Source organism: Mauremys mutica, chromosome 1, assembly GCF_020497125.1.
Source record: "Mauremys mutica isolate MM-2020 ecotype Southern chromosome 1, ASM2049712v1, whole genome shotgun sequence".
In the NCBI taxonomy this organism is placed as follows: domain Eukaryota; kingdom Metazoa; phylum Chordata; order Testudines; family Geoemydidae; genus Mauremys; species Mauremys mutica.
In genome coordinates, this window is record NC_059072.1 from 95,332,989 (window position 1) to 95,355,206 (window position 22,218).

The following is a 22,218-nucleotide window of genomic DNA, read 5'->3' on the forward strand; positions in this document are numbered from 1 at the left end:
TGGGGTCCTCCTAAATGGACCAGCCTTGTTCCATGGGGCCCCAAAGGCCAGATCTGGGTGGCTTTGCAGGAGTCGGGATAATCTGTGATCCTTATTAATAGTACCTGCAGAGCCTAGAGACCCCAGCCAAGATCAGGCCTCATTGCGCTAGGTGCTGCACACACATATTTCCCGCCTGTGACGTTATTGATATAAATGGGGACCATATAGAACATGGGTTGCAACCAAGGTCCTGTAGTGGCTCCAAATCCTAAGTAAAGGGGGTCATATAAGGTGTCTAAGACCAGGTTCTGGGTTGCTGATTATAATTATGCTGTCTATATGTCTGTATCATTTTTAGTTGAAGTTATGAATGTTGGCTCTATGCTGTCTGTATTTCAAGTTTGTGCTGTGCTTCTGGGGGAAGCCTCCCAGACAAGCTGGTGTTAGCTCTGCCTAGCCTGTTTGATGGCCCATTAAGGACCGTCAGCTACACAATGGACCCATGGAGAGAAGGCAGACACGCCTTGTGACTCAGCAAAGTGCAGGGACTGGCCCATGTGACTCCAGGCTCCATTTTGCTGTAAATTTCCACAGTGAAGACAAAGAGATTCTTACACCTGGAAAAGTCTATATAAGGCTGATGCTTCATCTCCATCTGGTCTTCAATCCTGCTTCTGACCTCTGGAAGGACTTTGCTACAAACTGAAGCTTTACACAAGGGACTGAACGACCCATCCCAGGGGGGATGTATTCCAGAGACTCAATTTGAACCTGCAGTTTACTCCAGCACTGCTGCAAGCCTGAACTAAGAACTTTGCCATTACTGTATGTAATTGATTCCATTTAACCAATTCTACCTCTCATTTCCACCTTTTTCCCTTTGTAAATAAACCTTTAGATTTTAGATTCTAAAGGATTGGCAACAGTGTGATTTGTGGGTAAGATCTGATGTGTATATTGACCTGGGTCTGGGGCTTGGTCCTTTGGGATCGAGGGAACCGTTTTCTTTTATTGGGGCGTTGGTTTTCATAACCATTCATCCCCAGGACGAGTGCACTGGTGGTGATGCTGGGAGACTGGAGTGTCTAAGGAAATTGCTTGTGTGACTTGTGGTTAGCCAGTGGGGTGAGACCAAAGTCCTTTTTGTCTGGCTGGTTTGGTTGGCCTTAGAGGTGGAAAAACCCCAGCCTAGGGCTGTGACTGCCCTGTTTGAGCAATTGGTCCTGATTTGGCACTCTCAGTTGGGTCCCGCCAGAATCGCTCCGTCACAGTGGCGTAGTCGGCAGGATCCACAGAACCAGGTCAATTAAGCTTTGGGTCAGAACCCCACGCTATCCAAATTTTAACTTTGGGATTGAGAGTTTGGTTGGTTAAAGATCAGTGACCATGAGACAGAAAGCATCAGGAAAAGCAAGGAAACTGCAAGCCTTGAGAGACAGCCTGCAGTTTGATTATGAGCAAGAACTGGCAGAAATTCGAATGGAGAAAGAGGCTGAGGAGAGAAAGAAAGAAGCTGCGAAGAGAGAAGAAAAAGCTCGTAAGAGGCGTCTGGAGCTGCTGGCTGCTGAGGAGAAAACTCGACAAATGCAACAGGAGACAGCTAGACTCCAAATCCAAGTCAAAAAAGCAATGGAAGAACAGCAGAGACTGTATCCTCTTGAAAGTCCAGTTTGTAACAATGTTGGTATGTTGTATAAATCTGAGCAGTTGTCTGGGGGTAACCAAATGTACCCCAACAATGCCACCTTTTATGTCAATGCTGTTACTGTGTGTTCAATAGGGGGTGGCCCCATAAATTGTGCCAGTGCTATGGATGGGAATGGTAATGGAAAATTCATAGAGAGTGTAAAAGTCAATGGTAAAAGCTGTTTAGGGCAAATTATGGCTTCTAACATCACTCTTGTTAAAGCAGATCTGGTCAAAGAGGAAGATTATTTACCAAATCAGAGTGTGAATGTTGTGATCCTCTGTGAGTTTACTGTCCGTGTGCCTTTAGCCAGAATCCACCTTGAGTGGAATGGGGCTCAGCATGAAGTGATAGCTGGTGTCAGGAAGTTATTGCCTAAAGATCTTTTAATTGGGGAAAATGTGAAAGCTTTGTTCAGTCCAGGTAGCCAGTCACAGGAGAGGAATAATCTTAAACCTGTGTCTAATGTGAGCAATGATTTGCCTGAGGAGGGTTGCTCCAAAGGTTTGTCTGTGCAAAAAAGCAGTGTGTCTGGGAATGAAGTTTCTGAATGTCTGTCTGATGTCTCAGAAGGAAATCTGAAGTTAGATCAAGAGCAGAAAAATCTCATTGGGGAGGAAAATGTTCCTCAGGTTAAATCCCTAACTGAGGAAGGAGAGGGTAAATTTGTAATGGGTAATGGATTGGTGGCTAGTGCAGCTTGTAGAAGTAAACCTGAAATGGGTAACTGTGATTTGCTAAAAGTAGCTCAGTGTAGCGAAAAGAGCAGCAGCTTATCTGTTGGGAGAGGCAATGTGCCTTGTAGGGAGAGTTTGGAGGAGCCTAGGCAGCCTTGTAAGCTGATGGCTTTGTCTAATCAGCAGTTTGGGAAGGGAGGGATAGTGGAAAATGAGTGTCCATATCCCTTACCTGTTTCCTGTGTGGAGAAATGTGACAGTGGAGGGAATGTGCCTGTGTCTGTCAGGGGTATTGACTTGCCTATGAAGGAAGCTACCCCAGTCTCCAAGCAGTTGTCTGTGAACAGCCCTGTGTGCTGGGACAAGGGAAGTGAAATCCCAAGCTGTGTGTCTGGTAAAGGAGAATGTGTCTCCGGCGCTTCTGTGTCTGTGGAGCAGACAGAAGGTGCCTGTCAGCCTGTGATGGTTGAGGGTGATTCAGTTGTCTCGGAGTTGGTTGTAAATACAGCTAAAGCCCAGGAAGGGAATAGTCCTGAGTTTGTGTCTGCTGGGGAGAATGGCACTGTGACTAGGTTGCATCCAGTTAGTGTCATAGCAAGGTCCCAAAGACCAGACAGTTCTGGTGCTTGTAGTTTGCCAGTTGCTAATGTGTGGTTGGAAAAGGGTGCAGCAACTCTGTCTGATCAGGGAGATACCCTAGCCAAGGCACAAGGAGAGCATGAAAGTGATTTAAGTGTGTTACTTACTGACAGTTTGACAACTTGTAGCAAGAAGGAAAAGATTCCTGAACTTGTTCATGGCCAAGGGAAGGAGACTGCTTCTGACCTGTTATCTAGAAAGTCTGTAGGTGTGCCTAAAAGGGGATTGTGTAGAAATCCGCCTGTGGGGCCTGAAGTGAGTCTAAGTGTAGGTGAGACCCAGAAAGCGGCTGTGGTTGCTCAGGGAAGTGTTCCTGTAAAGCAAGCCCTAGGTGGAGAGGGGAAGGGCAGAATTTCTGTGAGGGGTGAATTGCTGCTTAGAGAAGCTCCTAGGGAAAGGAATCCTCATGGTAGCCTGTGCGAGCAGTTTACTGCAACTGAAGGGTGTAAAAGTGATTTAATCAGGGAAGTTTCAGTTCCTAACAGCCAGAAATTTTCTGTTGTGAATGGATCCACTGACTTTCCTTTTGAAAGATCCAGTGTGGGCAGCTTTGAAAAGGTCTCAGGTGGAGTAGAAGCTGTTAAGGAAGTTGAGCAGCCCTATAACCACCTGGCTGTGTGTAGCCAGCTTGTTGGGGAGACAATGCTGTTGGGACAGGAATGTCTCCATGCTGAATCGGTAAGTGAGCAGTCTGTGCTTCAGGGTCTGAGGACAGATTCAGTTACTGGTTTTTCAAAGCAGAACAGTTTTATGGCTGAATGCTTGAGGAGGCAGGGGAGAGCAAGCCAGCTCTCACCCTCAGACTCTTTGGATTTGTGTGGTACCTCTGTGAGACAAAGTCCAGCCTTGGAATCCATAGCAGCTGAAGAGTTAAAAGCTAGTGTCTGTGTTGATGCGAATTACTTGGCTGGCAGGGAGAAGACAGAATTGCTAATAGCTGTTAGCACAGAGGGCCCGCCCCATCAGCCAGTGAATTCTGTTAAGCAAGAGAAATCAGGGTTTAATCCAGAAGGAAAGAGAAGACTGAATTTTGCAAAGGGAAGCCACAGGTTAACCCTAAAATGCCCAAACTCCAATGGTATAGAGCCAAGGGTGTGGCATGACAAACATGATTGTAAATGGACACTTGCAATGAATTTGTTGTTATTGCTAATGCTAATTTTTGTAACTAATGTGTTGCTATGGCCAAGAACTGTAACAATGTACAATGTGCCTAATCTTTTGGAAAATCCCTTAAACATGTTGAAAGGAATACATGAAAACACACTTTATGTTAAAGGGCCTTGCTATACTGATGTTTCACAGTTAATGCATGTAAACAGTGTTGGAACTTTTCACAGGGGAAAATACATTCCAGACCTGATGTGCTGTATGAAAGGGGAAACTGAGGCACACTACCATATTGCTTTCATGGCTAAATGCCAAGATTCCTGTACTATGAACAACCTCAATATCTACATTGGTTTAATGTTATTTGGGTTCAAAACATTGGCCAGAACTGGTATGGATAAAGTAGCTATTTTCTTTAGCTCTTGGCAAGATCACATGAAACATACAGGAACCATGCTGCAAAAGCTAACCAAGTTATACCTTGAGTTTGTAAAGAGATCCATTCATGTTATTGAACATGACTTTGATAAACCATTTCGGTTATACACTGGTACGGCCTCTAGCCCAACACTAGCTGTAGTGAGACAGACCCAAGGAAAGGGGGCTCTTGGGATGCAGTCAGCGATGTTTTGTCATCCCTTCCTGCATCAATTTTGCGTTGGGGGTGTGACGTTATTGATATAAATGGGGACCATATAGAACATGGGTTGCAACCAAGGTCCTGTAGTGGCTCCAAATCCTAAGTAAAGGGGGTCATATAAGGTGTCTAAGACCAGGTTCTGGGTTGCTGATTATAATTATGCTGTCTATATGTCTGTATCATTTTTAGTTGAAGTTATGAATGTTGGCTCTATGCTGTCTGTATTTCAAGTTTGTGCTGTGCTTCTGGGGGAAGCCTCCCAGACAAGCTGGTGTTAGCTCTGCCTAGCCTGTTTGATGGCCCATTAAGGACCGTCAGCTACACAATGGACCCATGGAGAGAAGGCAGACACGCCTTGTGACTCAGCAAAGTGCAGGGACTGGCCCATGTGACTCCAGGCTCCATTTTGCTGTAAATTTCCACAGTGAAGACAAAGAGATTCTTACACCTGGAAAAGTCTATATAAGGCTGATGCTTCATCTCCATCTGGTCTTCAATCCTGCTTCTGACCTCTGGAAGGACTTTGCTACAAACTGAAGCTTTACACAAGGGACTGAACGACCCATCCCAGGGGGGATGTATTCCAGAGACTCAATTTGAACCTGCAGTTTACTCCAGCACTGCTGCAAGCCTGAACTAAGAACTTTGCCATTACTGTATGTAATTGATTCCATTTAACCAATTCTACCTCTCATTTCCACCTTTTTCCCTTTGTAAATAAACCTTTAGATTTTAGATTCTAAAGGATTGGCAACAGCGTGATTTGTGGGTAAGATCTGATGTGTATATTGACCTGGGTCTGGGGCTTGGTCCTTTGGGATCGAGGGAACCGTTTTCTTTTATTGGGGCGTTGGTTTTCATAACCATTCATCCCCAGGACGAGTGCACTGGTGGTGATGCTGGGAGACTGGAGTGTCTAAGGAAATTGCTTGTGTGACTTGTGGTTAGCCAGTGGGGTGAGACCAAAGTCCTTTTTGTCTGGCTGGTTTGGTTGGCCTTAGAGGTGGAAAAACCCCAGCCTAGGGCTGTGACTGCCCTGTTTGAGCAATTGGTCCTGATTTGGCACTCTCAGTTGGGTCCCGCCAGAATCGCTCCGTCACACCGCCCCAAAGAGCTGATAGCCTAAATAGACAACTCAGACAAAGGATGGGAGGGGAAACTGAGGCACAGAGCAGGGAAGTGATTTCCCCAAGCTTATCCAGGAGGTCAGTGGCAGAGCTGGGAATAGCAGAGCAGAGCCCAAGTATCCTGAGTCCCGGCCCGGTGCTCCTGTGCACTGGACTTTGCTGCCTGTCTTGAGGGCTAGTATGTGACAAGCTTTCACCCCGGTGATGGGTTTGTGTTTTCAGGGCTGGCTCTGTCAGGAGAAGGGCTAAATTTAATCTCGTGAGGGTGGACACTGATGCTGGCCCTGACATACATTTCCAGTTTCCCCGGATCCCGGCCTGTTCCCTCACTCCTGTCTGTCAGGTTATTCACCTGCTGCATGGTGTCTAAACCCTGGAGTGTGAACTCTCTCGGGTGGGACTGTCCTTGTGTCTGTCTGCACAGTGCCCAGCATGATGGAGCCCAGGCGGGAGTCCTGACACACTACTGCAATGCTGCTAATGAACACAGTGGCAGCATGGGCTGTGCAGGCCCAAAGCCTGGTCCTTATTCTCCAGCCGTGGGCATATATGCTCCAGGGGGAGCTTGCCAGACGAGGCTGTCTGGCAGCAAGGGCTCCAGCCTTTCCCTTTGCACTTGGGTTCCAGTTGGAGTTTCCCCACGCCCGTCCGCTCCTCCTCAGAACCGAAGGATAGACTCGCATCCAGGCCCCTCCGCCTTCCTGAGCCCACTCCACTGCAGCAAGAGTGGCAAAGGCCACTGCAAGCTCCATGCGTTAGAAAGGGGCTCTGAGAGCGGGGGGCTGCCCTGCGTGGTTGAACTCCAGCTCTGTTGCGCCTGACCCTGGTGTCTGCCAAAGCAGGCCCCAAGCCCCTTGGGCAGGCTGTCGGTGCTGGGATACCGTGGCGACAGGCGGGATGTGCGAACCCAGACAGACACAGCAGTTGGCCAGAGAACCCAAAGGGAACCTTAGCCCTCCCTCTGGCTGAGCTGGTAAAAGTGGCACCAAGTTGGCCCTGTCTGGAAGTGGCAGGATGTTCCCTGCAGGGGCAGGGGTGAGGGAGATGTGGTTTGAGGCTCCAGCAAACCCCTTCCAGACACCTTCAATGTGGATAACGGAGGCTGGCGTCTCCTGGAGAGACGAACCTCCAGGCTGGAGCAAATGCCCTCTGCCAGGTTTCTAACGGGGGCCCTCCCAGCTCTCTCCTGCCCCAGCCTCCTGGGCAGCCCCGCTGAGGGAGATGGGGCAGGCCATCTCTCCGGCGACTCCACCAGGCGTGGGGGTGGGGAGGGAGCTGTCAGATGGCAGACTGGCTCTGCTGCTGCAGTCACCTTTCAGACACAAGTGGAGGGCAAGGGGTGGGGGGCAGGAGAGGATCCCTGCTAACTAGAGACCTGCATGAATGGGCGTGAGGAGGGTGGGTTGCGTAGTGCGGGAAGAACTCTGACACCTCTGGAGTGGCTTCTCCAGGTCCTGTTGGAAAGGCACAGCAGAGCTGGGGGTGGGGATGGAGAGTGATCTCGCCCTTACCCTCACCCCACAGATGTGTGGCCCCCATCTACCACTGCCTCGCCAAACAGTGCTCCCTCACCTGTGCTGAACTGGAGGCAGCTTTCCTCACTGCCCTTGGGGGGATCCCCCTCCCCTGCCCCGGCGTCTCTCCCCTCCGGCAGTCTTGGCACTGCCCACCGCACCCTCTTGCTTTGGAGCCTGTCGCTCTGGTAGATCGGCCGGTGCCAGCTGCCCGTCAGCACAACCTCTTCACATCCCTTCCCCCAGGCTTGCCCGTTCCCATGTTCATAGCCTGGCTTCCCCCCTTTGGCGTTCTGGCCCCTTTGCCCTCCTGCGCCTTGCCCAATAGCCGGGATGTGGCACCCAGGCTGATAGCTAGGGCGTGTGGTGTGGGCTCCCTTGTCCCAGTGCCAGAGCCATTTGCTCTGGTGCCTGTCTGAATACCCTTGTACTCTCCCCCTCCTCCCGCCAGCCCCCAGCCCGGGTGCTGTGTTTAACCAGCCTGCGGGCAGCTGGTGGGGAGATTGTTTAAGGCTTGTGTCTCTTTCTTTCAGCCCCTTTAGTTCCTTGAAAGCACATTTTCCGCATGAAGGGAGCTTTTCTCAGCTGGCCGTGATCCCCCCTGCCCCTGGGGCACGGGGATGTGTCATAGAATGGCGGCTGGGGGCTGGGGGGTGGATGGACCCGAGGGGGCGGGGGCTGAGAAGCAGCAGGGGGCTATAACTGCTATACACACAAAAAGATGTTCCCCTCTTAACCCATGTTTCCTTTGACCACAAAGCTGCTCCTTTCGTCTGCCGCTTGACATGGTTCAGACCCCAAAGCTGGGCCTCCCCTCCCCCGGCTTGCTGCCCGAGTTCTCCGTTCACCAGGTGGCAGGGCCATGGGGGGGAGGGGGGAGTTTGCTCAAGACCAGGTCCCCAGACTGCAGGTAACAAGGGTGCATATTGTAATGAAGCCCTCAGAACAGGCTTCTCTTCTGCACTGGCCAGCTGCTGGGGGTCTTCCTGAAGAAAACAAGGCTCCAGAGGCCAGGTCCTCGGCTGGTGTCAATCAGCATAGCCCCATTGACTTCAGTGGAACGGCTGGGACTCTGACCCCAGGACTCCTGGGTTCCCTGGCTGTCAGGGAACCTTCCCAGTGTGAACACAGGAGGGGGTCCCAGCTCGGGGGGGAGCTGACCTTCCAGATTGCCTCTTGCAGAGGAGGGCCCAGGATTTGAGCCCCTACCCTTCAGTCCCCTGAACCGAGGGGAAATCTCTCTCTGGCCTGCAACTGGTGTCAGCTGGAGGAGGAGGGGGCTGTAGGATCCGTGCCTGCCTTTTGCGAGCAGGGCACAGGGCTCTAAGAGGATTATTTATCCACCCACCACCCCTGCAAGAGAAGCAGGAGAGGTGGGTGAGCAGTGAGCTGGGGCAGCATCTCTCACCTCCCTCGGCCTACTGGGAGGCAGCCGCAGGATGTCAAAGGCACAGGCCGGAATGTGGAGGCGGGAGGCTTAGTGACAGCTTGGGAGGCCAGAAATGGAGCCAGCACCGGGCCTCGGAGTAACCTCGTCCTCTCCTCTCTCTCCTGTTTTCTCAGACCTATGTCTTTACTGATGAAGAAGACGAAGCCCTGCAGAAGAGAATGGGTAACCCAGCTTTTCCTATCACGCAGCTCCCCTGCCCCAACTCCAGTGAGCTTTGGATCAGGCCCTGCATGAGGGCTGGTTCTCCTCCTCCCACGCACAACAGGGTGCCTTGCTGGATCTGTGTGATAGGATGAACCCCGCAGAGCCCCCAGCAGGAGTGATGCTGATTCACTCTGGGGAGGAGGCTCAGCTAAGCTTAGTTCCCTTCTGAAAAATTGGGAGGATGGGCTTGCCTTTTGAAAGGAGGGAGACAGGAAACTGGCACAGCACGTGCCAGGAGAAGCTGCGGGCATTCCAGCTGTCCTGAAGAACAGCTGGGTGGTAACAAGGGGGTCGGGCACCGCTATTTTCCATCCCAGACACCGGTGGGTAGGAGGGTCCTGTTGTTAAGGCCCTTGGGCTGGGACTTGGAAGAGCTCAGTTCAGTTCCTGCCTCTGCAACAGGCTTCCTGTGGTCAAGCCACTTCCCCTTTGGCTGCTCCAGTTCCCCATCTGCAGGATGGGGAGGACGGTACTTCCTTGTATCACAGTGCTGTTGTCAGAGAGTCTACAGCCAGAAGGGAATGCCACATCTCTAGCCTGACTTCCTGAGAAGGTCATTAATGCTTGTGAGGCGCCCACATGCCATAGTGCTACAAGCGCCTCGACAGATCACTTGCGTGGCGCAGACTAAGCGCCACCCATCAGTGCGGAGTGAGCTCATTCCTGCTGGTGTCTTGCTTGTGTGGGGAGAAATCTGGGATTGAAAACCCACAGAGACAAGCGTTTCCCCTTTCAGCCCAGCAGAAGGGACGGGGTCCCCTCCAGGGCAAGGCTGGTGTTCCATTAGGGGAGCAGCGTATGGGTTGTGAAGCAAAGTGCTGCATGAATAGGAAGATAGAACCCAGAGAGAAGAGTGGGGTGGGAACAGGCCGGAGAGATGTGGGGACCCCATTGGCGAGCAGGGTGTGAATGTGAGAAGGCCAGGACTGAATTAACACAGTGATTGATTGCTGCTCTCTCTGGCCGGAGGGTTCTCCTGTTCCAGGCCAGGCAGGTGGGGTGGGGTGAGAGTGCAGTGACCAGGAGCTTTGTCTCTTTTTCCCGCAGGGGACCATGTGATATTCACAAACTGCTCCACAGAGCATAGCCACCCAGCCCTCTCCTGCAAGATGGCAGCCGAGTTCGATGCATTCTTGGCCAGTGGCCTGAGGTGAGCATACAGGGGTGGCCTTCACACCTGCATGCCGGGGCGTGGGAGGGAACTTCCCACCGCAGGCTGGTAGGGATGGGAAGCTGTCACTGCCAACCGGTGGCTGCTTGTGTCACTCAGAGGGGCTGTGAGTGGAGTTCCACTGGGAAAGGATGAGGAAGAGTCTAGTTTGCAGAGGTGCTGATTAAAGGCCATCAGCGTGTAGCTGCACACAACCTCTATCAATAAGGCCCGTGACATGAAGCTGAGTCAGCAGCAGCCTCCTGACCTAACCTCCTCTTGTCTGTCTCCCTATCTGTTGTCAGCTGGTTTTGCCACTTGGATGATGATAACTACCTAAACCCACAGGCCCTCTTGAAGCTCTTGTCTTCCTACTCTCCAGCCCAGGACGTTTACATTGGGAAGCCCAGCCTGAACCGGCCCATCCACGCCTCCGAAACAATGCCCAACAATCAGACGGTAAATCCTGCCCCACCTCAATGGGGCCAAGCAGCTGATTGGCTCATTGGGGATTCTGAAGGGAGCTGATGGTTCTTGAACACGTCCTGTCAAACCCCGAAAAGAGGAGGGCTCCAGTCCTGGCCTCCACTGGACCCAATCTGGTCCCATGCAGCCTGTGACCAGAGTCCCAGGGAGGCCATGCTGAGATTGCTCAATTAGGGCAAACTATAAAGAATGGAGCAGACAATCCCCCAAACTGGTGATTATTCCAATACTTAGCTCACAACAAAACAGCTTCTATAATATCTTATTGGTTACCCAGAAGCCAAGAACACAGTTCCCTTAAAGCAACCCACCCTTTGGGCTCCCACCCAGACAGCTAAGTCAAATATGATGAGGATTATTGAAAATCTTGTTCATCATATGAAAAAATTCTACCAATCCCAAAGGATTGGACACAGTGCCCACCAAGTTAATGAATATTTTAGATTTTACCCAAATACATGCTTACAGCCAATTCTTATTAACTAAACTAAAAGGTATTAAAAAAAGAAACGAGAGAGTATTGGTTAAAAGATCATTATACATACAGACATGAATAGAGTCCTTAGGTCAGGTTCATAGTAGAGACGGTCAGCTCTAGAACTGCAGAATTCTTTCAGAATTAGTCCATAGGCTCAATCCAATGTTCAGTATCAGGGTGACCCAGAATAGAACTGGAGATCTCAATCTTTTGGCTCAAACTTCCCCTGATGCAGCATAAGCAGATGTGAGATAAAAAGCATCAGATCCCAAGAGCCCTTTATGCAGTTTCTGGGCAGTCTCTTGACTGCATGCAGTTCTTGGGTGAACAATAGTGTCTTTGAAGTAACCTCCTATTTCCTAAACATCTTTGGTAATTAGCTACATGGATTAACATAAGGCAATTGCCCATCTCTCACCATTTGCAGGTGGTTTGCTATATTCTCCAAAAAGAAATCAAGACAGTGATATCACTCCAGTCACAGCTCCTTTAACTGTTAATATCTCCTTTTGATCTCTGAATTAACAGAATACAGTGATAAGCAGGAACTGTTTGGATACATTGTTCACCTCTAGCAATATCTATGCAAACACACAAAACCAGAAACGTTATCTACTAATATGGTTAAATCTGGGTCAATTAGCCTGGAAGTTGTTTAACCCTTTCTGGTCCTGTGTCACTCAACCACAACAGCATGTGCGGGCTCAGTCTGAGCAATGCACAGCCTGGAGAGAGAGAGAGAGGCAGTCACACCCATGCTGCTCCTCAGTGGGAACCCCATCTGCTAAGAGATTCATCCCATACTGCTCTGCCAATAGGACGCCTTTGCTTCAGTGGGACTGACCACCCCTTCTCTGAGTGAGGGGAGAATTCCACCTCTATGTTCAGCTAATCGGCCCTCATCTCTGGACTCCTCATCTCTCTTGCTACTGGGCTGAGGGAAGAATTCTGGTCCGATGGTGGTAGCACAGTTGTCCGGCATTTTCGACCAGCTGATGCCGTGAAACCAGGCTCCCCTCTGTGCCACCCCATGTTGTGGTGCAGAAGGGGGGTTATAGCTGGGTCTGTGTGTGTATCTAATGGCCAGTGCTTCGGTGTTGAGGCCTGCAGGTACAGGAACTGTGACACCCATTGGTCAGCCCCTTCCCTTTCTCTGCTCTTCCCTCCCCAGAGGTCCGTGCGCTTCTGGTTCGCTACTGGAGGGGCGGGATTCTGCATCAGCCGCAGGCTGGCCATCAAGATGGCACCTTGGGCCAGGTGAGCCGTGAAGCCAGTAGATATGTGAGCATCAGAAACCCAGGGGAATGTCATGGAAGATCATGCACGAGTTGGGTGTGTGTGTGTGTGGTGTGAGTGTATGTGAGCACACAGAGTGTGCAAGAGAGGGCACAGTGCAGGCCTACCCAGCTGTGAGTGTGCAAGAGCAGGTAGGTTAGGGCATGTATTTGTGTTGTGGTAGCTCCCAGAGGCCCCACCTGTGCTGGGCACTGCATGCACGTTGAGCTGAGTTGGCAAGTAAGTGGGTATCTGTTTATAAGTTCTTGCAGTGCAAACAGACAGAACTGGGCAGCCACCTGCCTCTTCACAGCCAGGGTCAGGGGCGGCTCCAGGCACCAGCACGCCAAGCGCGTGCTTGGGGCGGCAAGCCACTGGGGGTGCTCTGCCGGTCGCTGTGAGGGCGGCAGGCAGGCTGCCTTCAGTGCCATGCCTGCGGAGGATCCGCTGGTCCCGCGGCTTCGGCGGACTTCCCGTAGGCACGCCTGTGGGAGGTCTGCCGAACCCGCGGGACCAGCGGACCCTCCGCAGGCAAGCCGCCGAAGGCAGCCTGCCTGCCGTGCTTGGGGCGGTAAAATACCTAGAGCCGCCCCTGGCGAGGGTGATGTGAATCTCTGAGGTCAGTGGCTCCTGATCTCTCATCCCACTCCAAGATGGGGATCCCATTAGATGTCTGTATTTCCCCACTGATCAATGCAGCCCATTCTCTTCCAGCGGCAGTAACTTCCTGAGCACCTCAGAGCTCATCCGCCTCCCGGACGACTGCACTGTGGGCTACATTGTTGAGTGCAAACTGGGCGGGCGTCTGCTCCCCAACACGCTCTTCCACTCTCACCTGGAGAACCTTCAGCTGATCCCCAGGCCCCAGCTCCTGCAGCAGGTGAGGGGAGAAGGGGAGTGAGAAGAGAAAAGGAGAGGTTGGAGAAGAGATTTGGAGAGGGTGGGAGGAGAGGAGCGGAGCAGGCGGGCAATGACTCACGTCACTCCGGCGGTAATTGTGACCCTGATTGAATCAACCGCACATTATTTCAATGAGGTTTTCCAGACAAATGCATCCCTAGATGCTTCTCTGCAATGATGGGCAAAGGATGAAAAGGCAATTAACTAGCCAGTAAAACTGCTGCCAGTCAAAGAGCAGGGGGAGGGCCCTCCCCCCTGGAGCTGCAGCAGAGCCAGAGGAAGTGCCCGTTGCTCACCCATGGGGCCCATGTGATATAGCCCTGCATGTCATGGAGGAAGGGGGAGAGGCTTAGGTGAGATGGGGGCTGGAGATGTGGAGGAAATGGAGATGAGGAGGGGGTGAAAGCCTGCAGCCTGGCCCTGTAAATCAGCCTGGACAGAGGCGAGAAGCAGTGGGGAGCTGGGTGTGGGGCACAAAGCTTGTAGAGTGGCTCCCAGCTCGGGGGGTGATGGGAGCATCTATAGCCCAGGCACATAAAAGCTGAGCGCCGCCAAAGCTGCCCCCTTGATCCCTAACTTCCCCCTTTCCTTTCTCATGGTCTTTCTCTGCAGGTCACCCTCAGCTATGGTGTCTTTGAGAAGAAACTCAACACTGTTGAGCTGGCCGGCCCCTTCTCCCAGCACGAAGACCCCTCCAGGTGGGTCCCTGAGTCTCTGGATTGTTTGGTCTGCTCCCGGAGTCTCCTATGAAAACAGGGTTGGAATAGGGCGTGGGCAGGGGCACGTTGCTGCTCAGGAGTGAGGTGCGTTGGCAGACCTGTGTAGCTGGAGCTGGAATCCTGCCTTCCCTGTTATTGTTTGTGGCATTCGCTTTGGCCCTGGCGGGAGCTGGGCCCACATTGCCGCTGGTTGGGTCTGGATCCAGGGCTTACCTCTAACCGTCCTCACGTCCTTGTGAAGTTTAGGAGTCTGGAGGCGTACGTGTAGAGCACTAGCTGCAGTGCAGAGCGAGAGCATCTGGTGTGGGATGGGGCACCAGGGAGACGCGCTCCTCCCACGCCTCTTCATTCGGCTGTGACAGCACACGCCTAACCTTCCTCCTCTCTCCTGCAGGTTCCAATCCCTTCACTGCCTTCTCTACCCGGACACTTCCTGGTGCCCGCGGCCCGTCTGAGCTCCCACACTCAAAGGGTCCCACTCAGGCCAGCGACTCTCAGTTCATGTTGTGTGTGGGGGCACTCAGGGAGCGCTGGGTGCTCCCTCTCTCCTTCACAGTGACCACCCTGGGGCCGCATGCTGCAGCTAGCAATAGCTTTGTGGATCAGTGCTTGCTGAGCACGGCACAGGGTGAGAAGGTAGGATCCACAAGAAGGCGCCCAGGTGAAAATGTGGAATGACGCTGTTGGTGGGACACTTCAAATGCAACCCCGTTTCCCACAGGCTCTGGGACACTTGTGGGGGGTGAGGATAGGCGGGAGGGGAAGACGATGTGTCTCTGGTAATGTAGGCAGTGTAGTTGTAGCCCTGTCGGTCCCAGGATATTAGAGAGACAAGGTGGGTGAGGTAACCTTATGCCTCTATTAACACAGCGAGACTTTGGCCGCAGCTGCTGGCTGTGCAGGTATAGATGGAGACCTGGTGCCCCCTGCTGCCTGGATGGAGCATATCTCTGTATGCATCCTGAGCCACACACACTGACTGTGTGGGGCCGTGTGAATGGGGAGTACGGCTGGCCTTCACTTCAGTCTCTGCTGGGCACAGCCTCTCCTCCCTTTATGCCCCCAAACCCTTTCTCACTGAGCCTATGCTGGACAAGAGCCTTTTCTGTCCTCCCATTTGTTGAGCCTCTGCTGGCCAGGGCTCCACCTGCCCCAGCCCCCTTGCTAAGCCTCTGCTTAGATAGTTTGGCTACATGCTCAGGTCAGAAACTCGAGTCTTTGATCATTTGTTTCAATAAAATGGCATTGTGATCACGACTTCGTGCTAGATCAGCCCAAGAGAAGTGCCGCACCGGGACTGCCCGGGGAAGGGGACGGGGGCCAGGAGCCGGAGTGCTGGGTTCTTCCAGGAGTCTTCCATGTGATGGGCGTGTGGAGGCGTGTGTGGGTTTGTGCATTATTCAAGTGAGGATATCTCTCTGTCTCTCCCTGAGCACTCTCCCTTTTCTCTGCTCCACTGGGGATCGGGATAATCCAGCTTTCTAATGACCGGCCTGTCCTTTGAGATTAGACTCCAATCTCTACCTGGCGGGAGGGGATGTGAGAGGATAGACTTAAAGAAGGATTTGAAGTGGGAGAAAGGGAGAATGCGGTAGAAGAGGGAGGAGGAGATAGTGAAGGAGCACACAAGAGCAGATTGGAGATTGTGGATTTAAGAGCCATGCCAAAAAAACCCTAACTCACTATGGAGTGAAAATGGAAGGGTAAATAGCTTATTACCCCTGCTCTTCAGCCCTCCAGACACTAGGGGGCAGCTTCATCTGCTCCTCACGCCTTGCTCAGTGCAGTAGAGAGGGGAAGAAGGAGTGAGAGGGAGGGGTGGGACTAGGGTGACCAGACAGCAAGTGTGAAAAATCGGGACAGGGGTGGGGGGTAATAGGAGCCTATATAAGAAAAAGACCCAGAAATTGGGACTGTCCCTATAAAATTGGGACATCTGGTCACCTTAAGTGGGACATGCAAGGTTGCCGACTGTTCAGAGGGTTTCCAGATCCTGGGGTGGGGGGGAATGTCTCTTGCCCTGGATTGGGCTTGGTGTGTTGCCCAAAGGTCCCTCCTAAAATTGATGGGAAATGAATAGCAGTTACATTTTGGCCTTGCTTACATACAGAGAGCAGACTGGGGGAAAGCTAAAACGCAAAGAAACCACTTTCAGTGGCAAGGTTCTGTGAGAATGCAGATGAAAGTGCGGTGTGATCTCGCTGCAGAGTCATACAGATTGGAAGAGAAATCTTTAACACAACTGCATCTATTGCAGTCAGTGTGGTAGAGGCCTATGGAGAGCACCACTGTGTCTTTACCATTTTGCAAACCGGTCAGCCCAACCCCCTGCAAAGGAACTACAATTGTCCTGGCTTTCACTGCAGACCCTTGTGTAGGATATTGAAGGGTTAAAAAAATCACGTTTCAAAGGCGTTTCCACCTGGGCAGAGAGGGTTCAAGAATTGAAAGCGTGCTTTGATTTTTTTAGAGGCATACAGTGGCCTCTTGTCACTTTCCAATCCAACCATTTCTTCCAGTCAGTGATCAACTTCTGAAGAGGCAGACGGCTCTCAAGTCCTGCTTTCTGTCACAAGAAATGCACCCTTTCATCTGGAAACTCCTCTCTGATGACCAGGAACAAGGGCTTGCTGATAACAATTACCTCTCCCTGGGTGTATAATGGTTTCCTTGCACAGTGACGGGAGCCCAGTAACCACATGAATCAAAGCCATTGAAAGTGAAGTCACCCACACTGCAGGAGTACGTGTGTGATAATCCGTTGAGATTAAGGATGAAGTTTGAAGTCCCCAGGGTAAGAGAAGTGATTGGGGGCTTCAAGTTAACCAGAACAGGAAAAAGCTTCTGGCTGGCCTAAGCCAGTCTAGCGCCCAAGAGAGGAGTCTACAGTGCCTGGATTCCCTCCCCCAACCCATTTGAGATCTCACCTCATATGCATTCAGTGCCTAGATTAAAAGAGCCAATCATCTCTGAGGCAGTGACAGCAGGTGCAGAGGCAGTCAGAGCACAACACAGTGGCGGGGGGGGGGCGGGGGTGAGGGAGGGGGCGACTAAACAACAAACTCTGAGTCTCGTGGGAAGACAAGCTGCAGAAATAGGAGGCAAATGCTGGGTCAGGGCCTCATCGGTGTAAACTGGCCCAGCTCCATTTACCCCAGATGAGAATTGGGCCCTGAAAGGGTCGAGTCCTTCAGCAGGTGTCTGAGTCCAAACCTTCTTAAAGCGGTGGAACATTTCCTCGCCATACCAGCAAGCACCGCTCCTGTGGAGAACATCTGCTCTCATGAAGAGCCTGCAAACTAATGAGAAGAGGAGGCTGTGGAGGAAAGCAGGGTTGTGTTAAAGTGAACTTCAAAAGGGCCTGTGGTAAGTCTGCTCCGGTGCTGTACTAGAAAGAAAAGGGCTCCTCAAAGCAGACAAAGGGATCCAAGAGCATTTTTTTAAGCACAAAAAAGCCAGCTTAAGGGGACACTGGCAACTTGAAATGTGATCAGTGTTAAAAAACTAGCCCTGTCCCTGAGTCAGGGTTTTACAATCCCGTTTTATTGGGAACAATCTAATGGAAAAGTTTTTGTGGAATTTTTTCACGTTCTCTGTGGCAACATTTTGAGGCTGGAGCTGTTCTGACCAGCTCTGTTAGATGTTTGTCTCTCACCTGCTGCTGTGAGAAACTCACCCAAAGAGGTGAAACTGACTAAGGCCCCAGGCCTGCAACTGACTGAGCAGAACCCCATTGGCTGGAGTGGGGGCTCCTTGTGGCACAATTCACATGATCAGGGCCTAACTGACTATCCACAAAGGGTGAAATCCTGGTTCTACTGACAGCAATGGGAGTTTTGCCTCTGACTTCACAGGCGCCAAGGTTTCACTCCAAGAGGGGAAATGGTGAAACGAACTATGCACAGAGCACCATTGAATACACAAAGGAAACAAGATGGAAAAACTAGTGACAACTGTCTATTCCCCCCCCCCCTTTATTCTTTCAGGTACTATCATCCGGGGTGTCACTTGTGACAATAGCAGGTAAAATACACTCAGAGAGGCCTGTGGTGACTAAGCTGATGGGGCCCCTTAACTGCTGTCCCTTGACAACTTGAATTTTCTGCCTGGTGCAATTTGATCTAGCTTGAAATCCAAGAAAGCTAAAAACTCATTTCTTCCACTGTTTAAAATGTGTGTGATTAATTATGGACCCCAAGATGGGGTGATTTGCCTATGTCTGATGTTTAAATTGCATCCCAGGATTTACTGAGCCCAAGTTAGTTATTCAGACATCTTGTCTGAATGCACCTCATTACAGCACCCATTGCTTTCCATTTCTGGAGCCAGAATTTATCAGCGAGCTTTGAGAAAAATTAAATAGGATGCTTTGTGCTTGGATTCTCTGAATCTGGCCTGTCTCCTGCTGGAAATGTTAGCAACCTGCTGCAAACGGGACTGATCAGGGGCCTATGGGGCGGGGAGAGACTGCTGTGACCCCCATGTAATCACAACCAGAGCTGGCAGGGAGAAGAGGATCTGCTGCTGAAGGCCCCTGGGGCGGAGTGTCCTTTGGGATTATGCAAAGAGGTAAGGGAGAGATTGAGAAAGGGTCTGGGAGTGAAAGCCAGAGTGGGGAAATTCTATAGTGCTGGGAAGGGCAGCAGGAGCAACCTTCTCCTTCTCCTTCCCCTACCTAACGTCAGCTTCATTTGTGGGGCAGGCCGGTAAGATGGGGTGATAAAGAAACAGGGGCAAGGGGCTGCTGGCGTAGGAGTGTAAGGGAGGGGAAGAGGAGACAGCCAGAATGAGAGACCAAGATAAGGCCAGATCCTCTGCTTGTGAAAATCAGTGTCGCCTCATTGACTTTAGTAGCTGCTGATTGATGCCAGCTGAGGAGATGTCCCATTGGGAAGGAGCGAGGACACGTGAGTGAGTGTGGGGCGAGAGATGCAGCCTGTGAAGGAAAAGGGTGAGAGGCTGGTCTCCCCCCGACAGTCAGGCCAATCCTGCAGTTAAGAACAGTCTCCATCCCTCACCCAGGTCGGGCGGTGCTTGAGTGATGAGGTGCTTCTCTTGCTCTGGGGAGTCGTTCCCTTTGCCGGCGCTGTCATTATTCACACTCATTCTCTGCAGCGGCTGTGCGGCTGGGGCGGGACAGCTGTGCTCTGCAAAGCACACATGCCTCTCGCTTTGTTGGCACCCGGCGGTGCAGGCTGGAGAGTCACAACAACCTCGCTCCGGGATAGATCACCACAGCTCCGATGCCAGCCCAGCCCTGCTGCAGCTAGAAGGGTAACACTGAAACCCAGGAGCTGCCTCTCCTTCCCCTTGCCACTGGTTGGAGGGTGGGGGGAGACTTTTGCTATTGGAGATCTGCTTCTCCAGTGGGAGACATAGTGCCGGTTATTAGAGCTGGTGTCAAGCGTTGATAGGCTCCTTGGCCCATAGTTCTCAATCCCCTTAGGCCCAGATCTACAAAGGTATTTAGGCACCTAACTCCGATTGATTGTAATGGTGGTTAGGTGCCTAAATCCCTTTGAGGATCCGGGCCAATGTAATTAGCTGAGTTGGAATTTGATGGGAAGAATGAGGCGAACATTCTTACCAAAAGTGCCTGGGCTCTTTAATGGCCAACAGAGGGGTTGGGATCTTATGTCTCAGCCAAAAGCCAGGACTTCCCCCATCCCAGGGGTCATAATTCCACACTGGACTGTACGGGGCTCACCAAGGAGACCTCCCGCACCGAGTTTGTGCCGTACCTGCCTGGTCCTTGGAGGTGAAGCAGTGACCTGGCTCAACCATAATTAGCTCAGAAGATCTGACGAGCTCCCAGCGCTAGGCGGGCTGGCTGTTCTGTTTGCAGTTGGGTTGTACGCCAGGGTTGATGTGTGTTTACTGTTTGTACGGCAGTTGTGCCTATAGTCCCCATTGTGCTAGTACTTTGCAAGCACGCGGGCCAGACCTGCACAAGGAGTGCTTTGCTGGTCTGCTACAGTAGCAAAGGGCTCCCCAGGTGGGCAAAACTGCACTTTTGGTGATATAGCTTATTAGCGTCATCGAGTTTAAAGCTAGAAGACATCACCCGATTATCCGGTCTGACCACCTGTGTATCGCACGCCCCCAGCACCACCCAGCACCCACCCACAGGTCTAGTGTTAATTGTCCCACAAAACCCAACAGCCAAATTTCAACCAAAGTGTTACAGCTCACAGGAGACTTGATATGTGCTGCAGGCAGAGCGGCAGAGGAACTGAGGCGCACCAATGCCCAAGGCCCCTGCAGTGATGAAATGGGTGAGAGATACCCAGATCAGACACCTACACCCACCAACTGTAGAGGAAGGCGAAAGACCTGCAAGGGACCTGGGGCGGGGGAGGAGTCCTTCTTGACCACACGTGTGGGTAGAGCCTGAGCACGTGAGCAAGAAGCAGCCAGCCAAGCCCCTGAGAGAGAGAAGACATTCGGTGCCCCCTCTCCCAGCCCTGGCCTGGCCTGGTTATTCCAGGCCCCCTCTCCCAGCACCAAATAAGCCAGGGCTGCAAAAATGGAGCTTTGCTGGTGAAACGGTGTCTACACTAGGGGCTTGTGCTGTCATAGCTGCATTGGTCAGGGATTACCCCTGACCAGCATAGCTATGCCAGCAACAGTATGCAGTATAGCCTTGGCCCGAGCCAGAGACTGTCCCTACCCCCAAGAGCTTACAGGTAAATAGACTAGACGGGAAGGTGGGGGGAACAACGGCACGGAGAGCTGAAACGCCGTGCCAAGGTCACACAGCAGAGCCCGGGATCGGACGCCAGGGTCCTGCCCACCTGTCGCTGGGTGAAACGCAGCTCAGTTTCTTGGCGCCTTTGGAAGGAGCGAGCACAGTCCCCAGGAACACTGATGTCCGGGGAGAGGGCCTTAAAGTCAGTCTCCTATCACTGGAATCCCTGCAGCAGAGGCTGGTCAGACTCATTTCACTTGTGACTGTGCTCCGCTGCAGCCACTTGCGAAACTGCAATAGACTTATTTTACCAGGGGCTTGGAGTGGGCCAGAGGAGCGAGAGGGAGGATGCCCCTGTGCTGCTGATGTGGGGAGAGTCGAGCTCCCCTCCCAATCCCTGCAGTGCTCGGTTCAGCGTTATACGGGGTCTGTTTTTAGAAACAGTGGCAGATTCGCGAGCCGAGCTGAGTTTCCGAAGGGACCTATAAAACAAGCAGCCTGCCATCTGCTCTATTGTCCTGGAATAGCAGCTGGGGCTGGGGGAGAGGGAGCCCGAGCCACAGGAATGGAGGGAATGAGAAAAATGGAGGAGATAATGAAATCAAACTCGGGGGTGGGGGGCAGAGGAAAAATGGGATAAGAGAGAGAGAAAGAGGGACGGTGAAAACATGAGCTAGAGAGGAGAAGAGGAAAGAAAGAGTCTGAGGGGAGAGCACAGGAACAAGAGGGAGGAGTGAATGAGAGTCAGTGAAAGAAGCTGAGAAGAGCAGAGGCAAGAGAGGCGGGAAGGCTGGAAGGGGGTGTGGGTAATTGAGAGAGGAGCAAAGTGGGAACATGCAGACAATGGTCCAGGAACAGCCCCCGATGCCCCCCAGTCAGGCAGCCAGGGCAGCGAGTTTCTGTCCCTTCTGCAGGCCAGCCCCCAGCCCTGCAAGGTCTCTTGCTCTCTCACCCAGCGTGCCCTACTGAGACAGGCAGCTCTGGAATTTCTGGCCCCGGTACCAAGCTGGCATGAAATCCTGATCGCAAAAGAAACAAACGGGACAGCGTGGCCTGCGTCGCCACTCCCACGCAAGGCTCCCACCCTGCCTTGGCTTTTAGTGAGTGCCGCAGGGCAGAGATGCAATGCCAGGCTTGGCAGCAGAGTAAATAGCAGCAACATTGGTCTCTCCAGCCCGGGAGGGAGGAGGGCTGGTTTTAATCAAAGGTAAATAACAGCCGGTATTCTCTGACCCTTAATCCCGCTGGAGGGGAACAGCAGCGACTGTGATGGAGCTGGGCATTGGCCAGCAGCAGCTGCTCCGCACAGATCGAACCAGCTGGAGCAGTGATGGGAAAGACCTAGTGGGGTAGTTAGTCTGTCCTGCCCGGCTAGTACAGGGTTGTTCTGGACAGCGTGTTCTCTGGGGCTTTCCCAGGTCTAGTGTTAATTGTCCCACACAGTGGGACGGCCACCACATCCCTATGGAGAGCACGCTGTAGGCAAACAGAC

At 52.2% G+C, this 22,218-nt stretch overlaps 1 protein-coding gene across 4 annotated transcripts in view; it reads left to right on the forward strand.

Annotated features, from left to right (window-relative positions):
- The window catches only part of LOC123348464 (beta-1,3-N-acetylglucosaminyltransferase manic fringe-like), a 50,733-nt gene extending 34,905 nt beyond the window's left edge, over positions 1–15,828 (forward strand). For all 4 annotated transcript variants that reach the window (XM_044986000.1, XM_044986003.1, XM_044986004.1 and 1 more), the window contains 7 exons: positions 8,940–8,988; positions 10,078–10,180; positions 10,486–10,639; positions 12,316–12,401; positions 13,134–13,299; positions 13,932–14,017; positions 14,433–15,828. In XM_044986000.1, the coding sequence (XP_044841935.1) occupies positions 8,940–8,988; positions 10,078–10,180; positions 10,486–10,639; positions 12,316–12,401; positions 13,134–13,299; positions 13,932–14,017; positions 14,433–14,493 (705 nt within the window). In that variant the 3' untranslated portion in view covers positions 14,494–15,828. The remainder of the gene's footprint in view (positions 1–8,939; positions 8,989–10,077; positions 10,181–10,485; positions 10,640–12,315; positions 12,402–13,133; positions 13,300–13,931; positions 14,018–14,432) is intronic.
- The last annotated feature ends 6,390 nt before the right edge of the window (positions 15,829–22,218 follow it).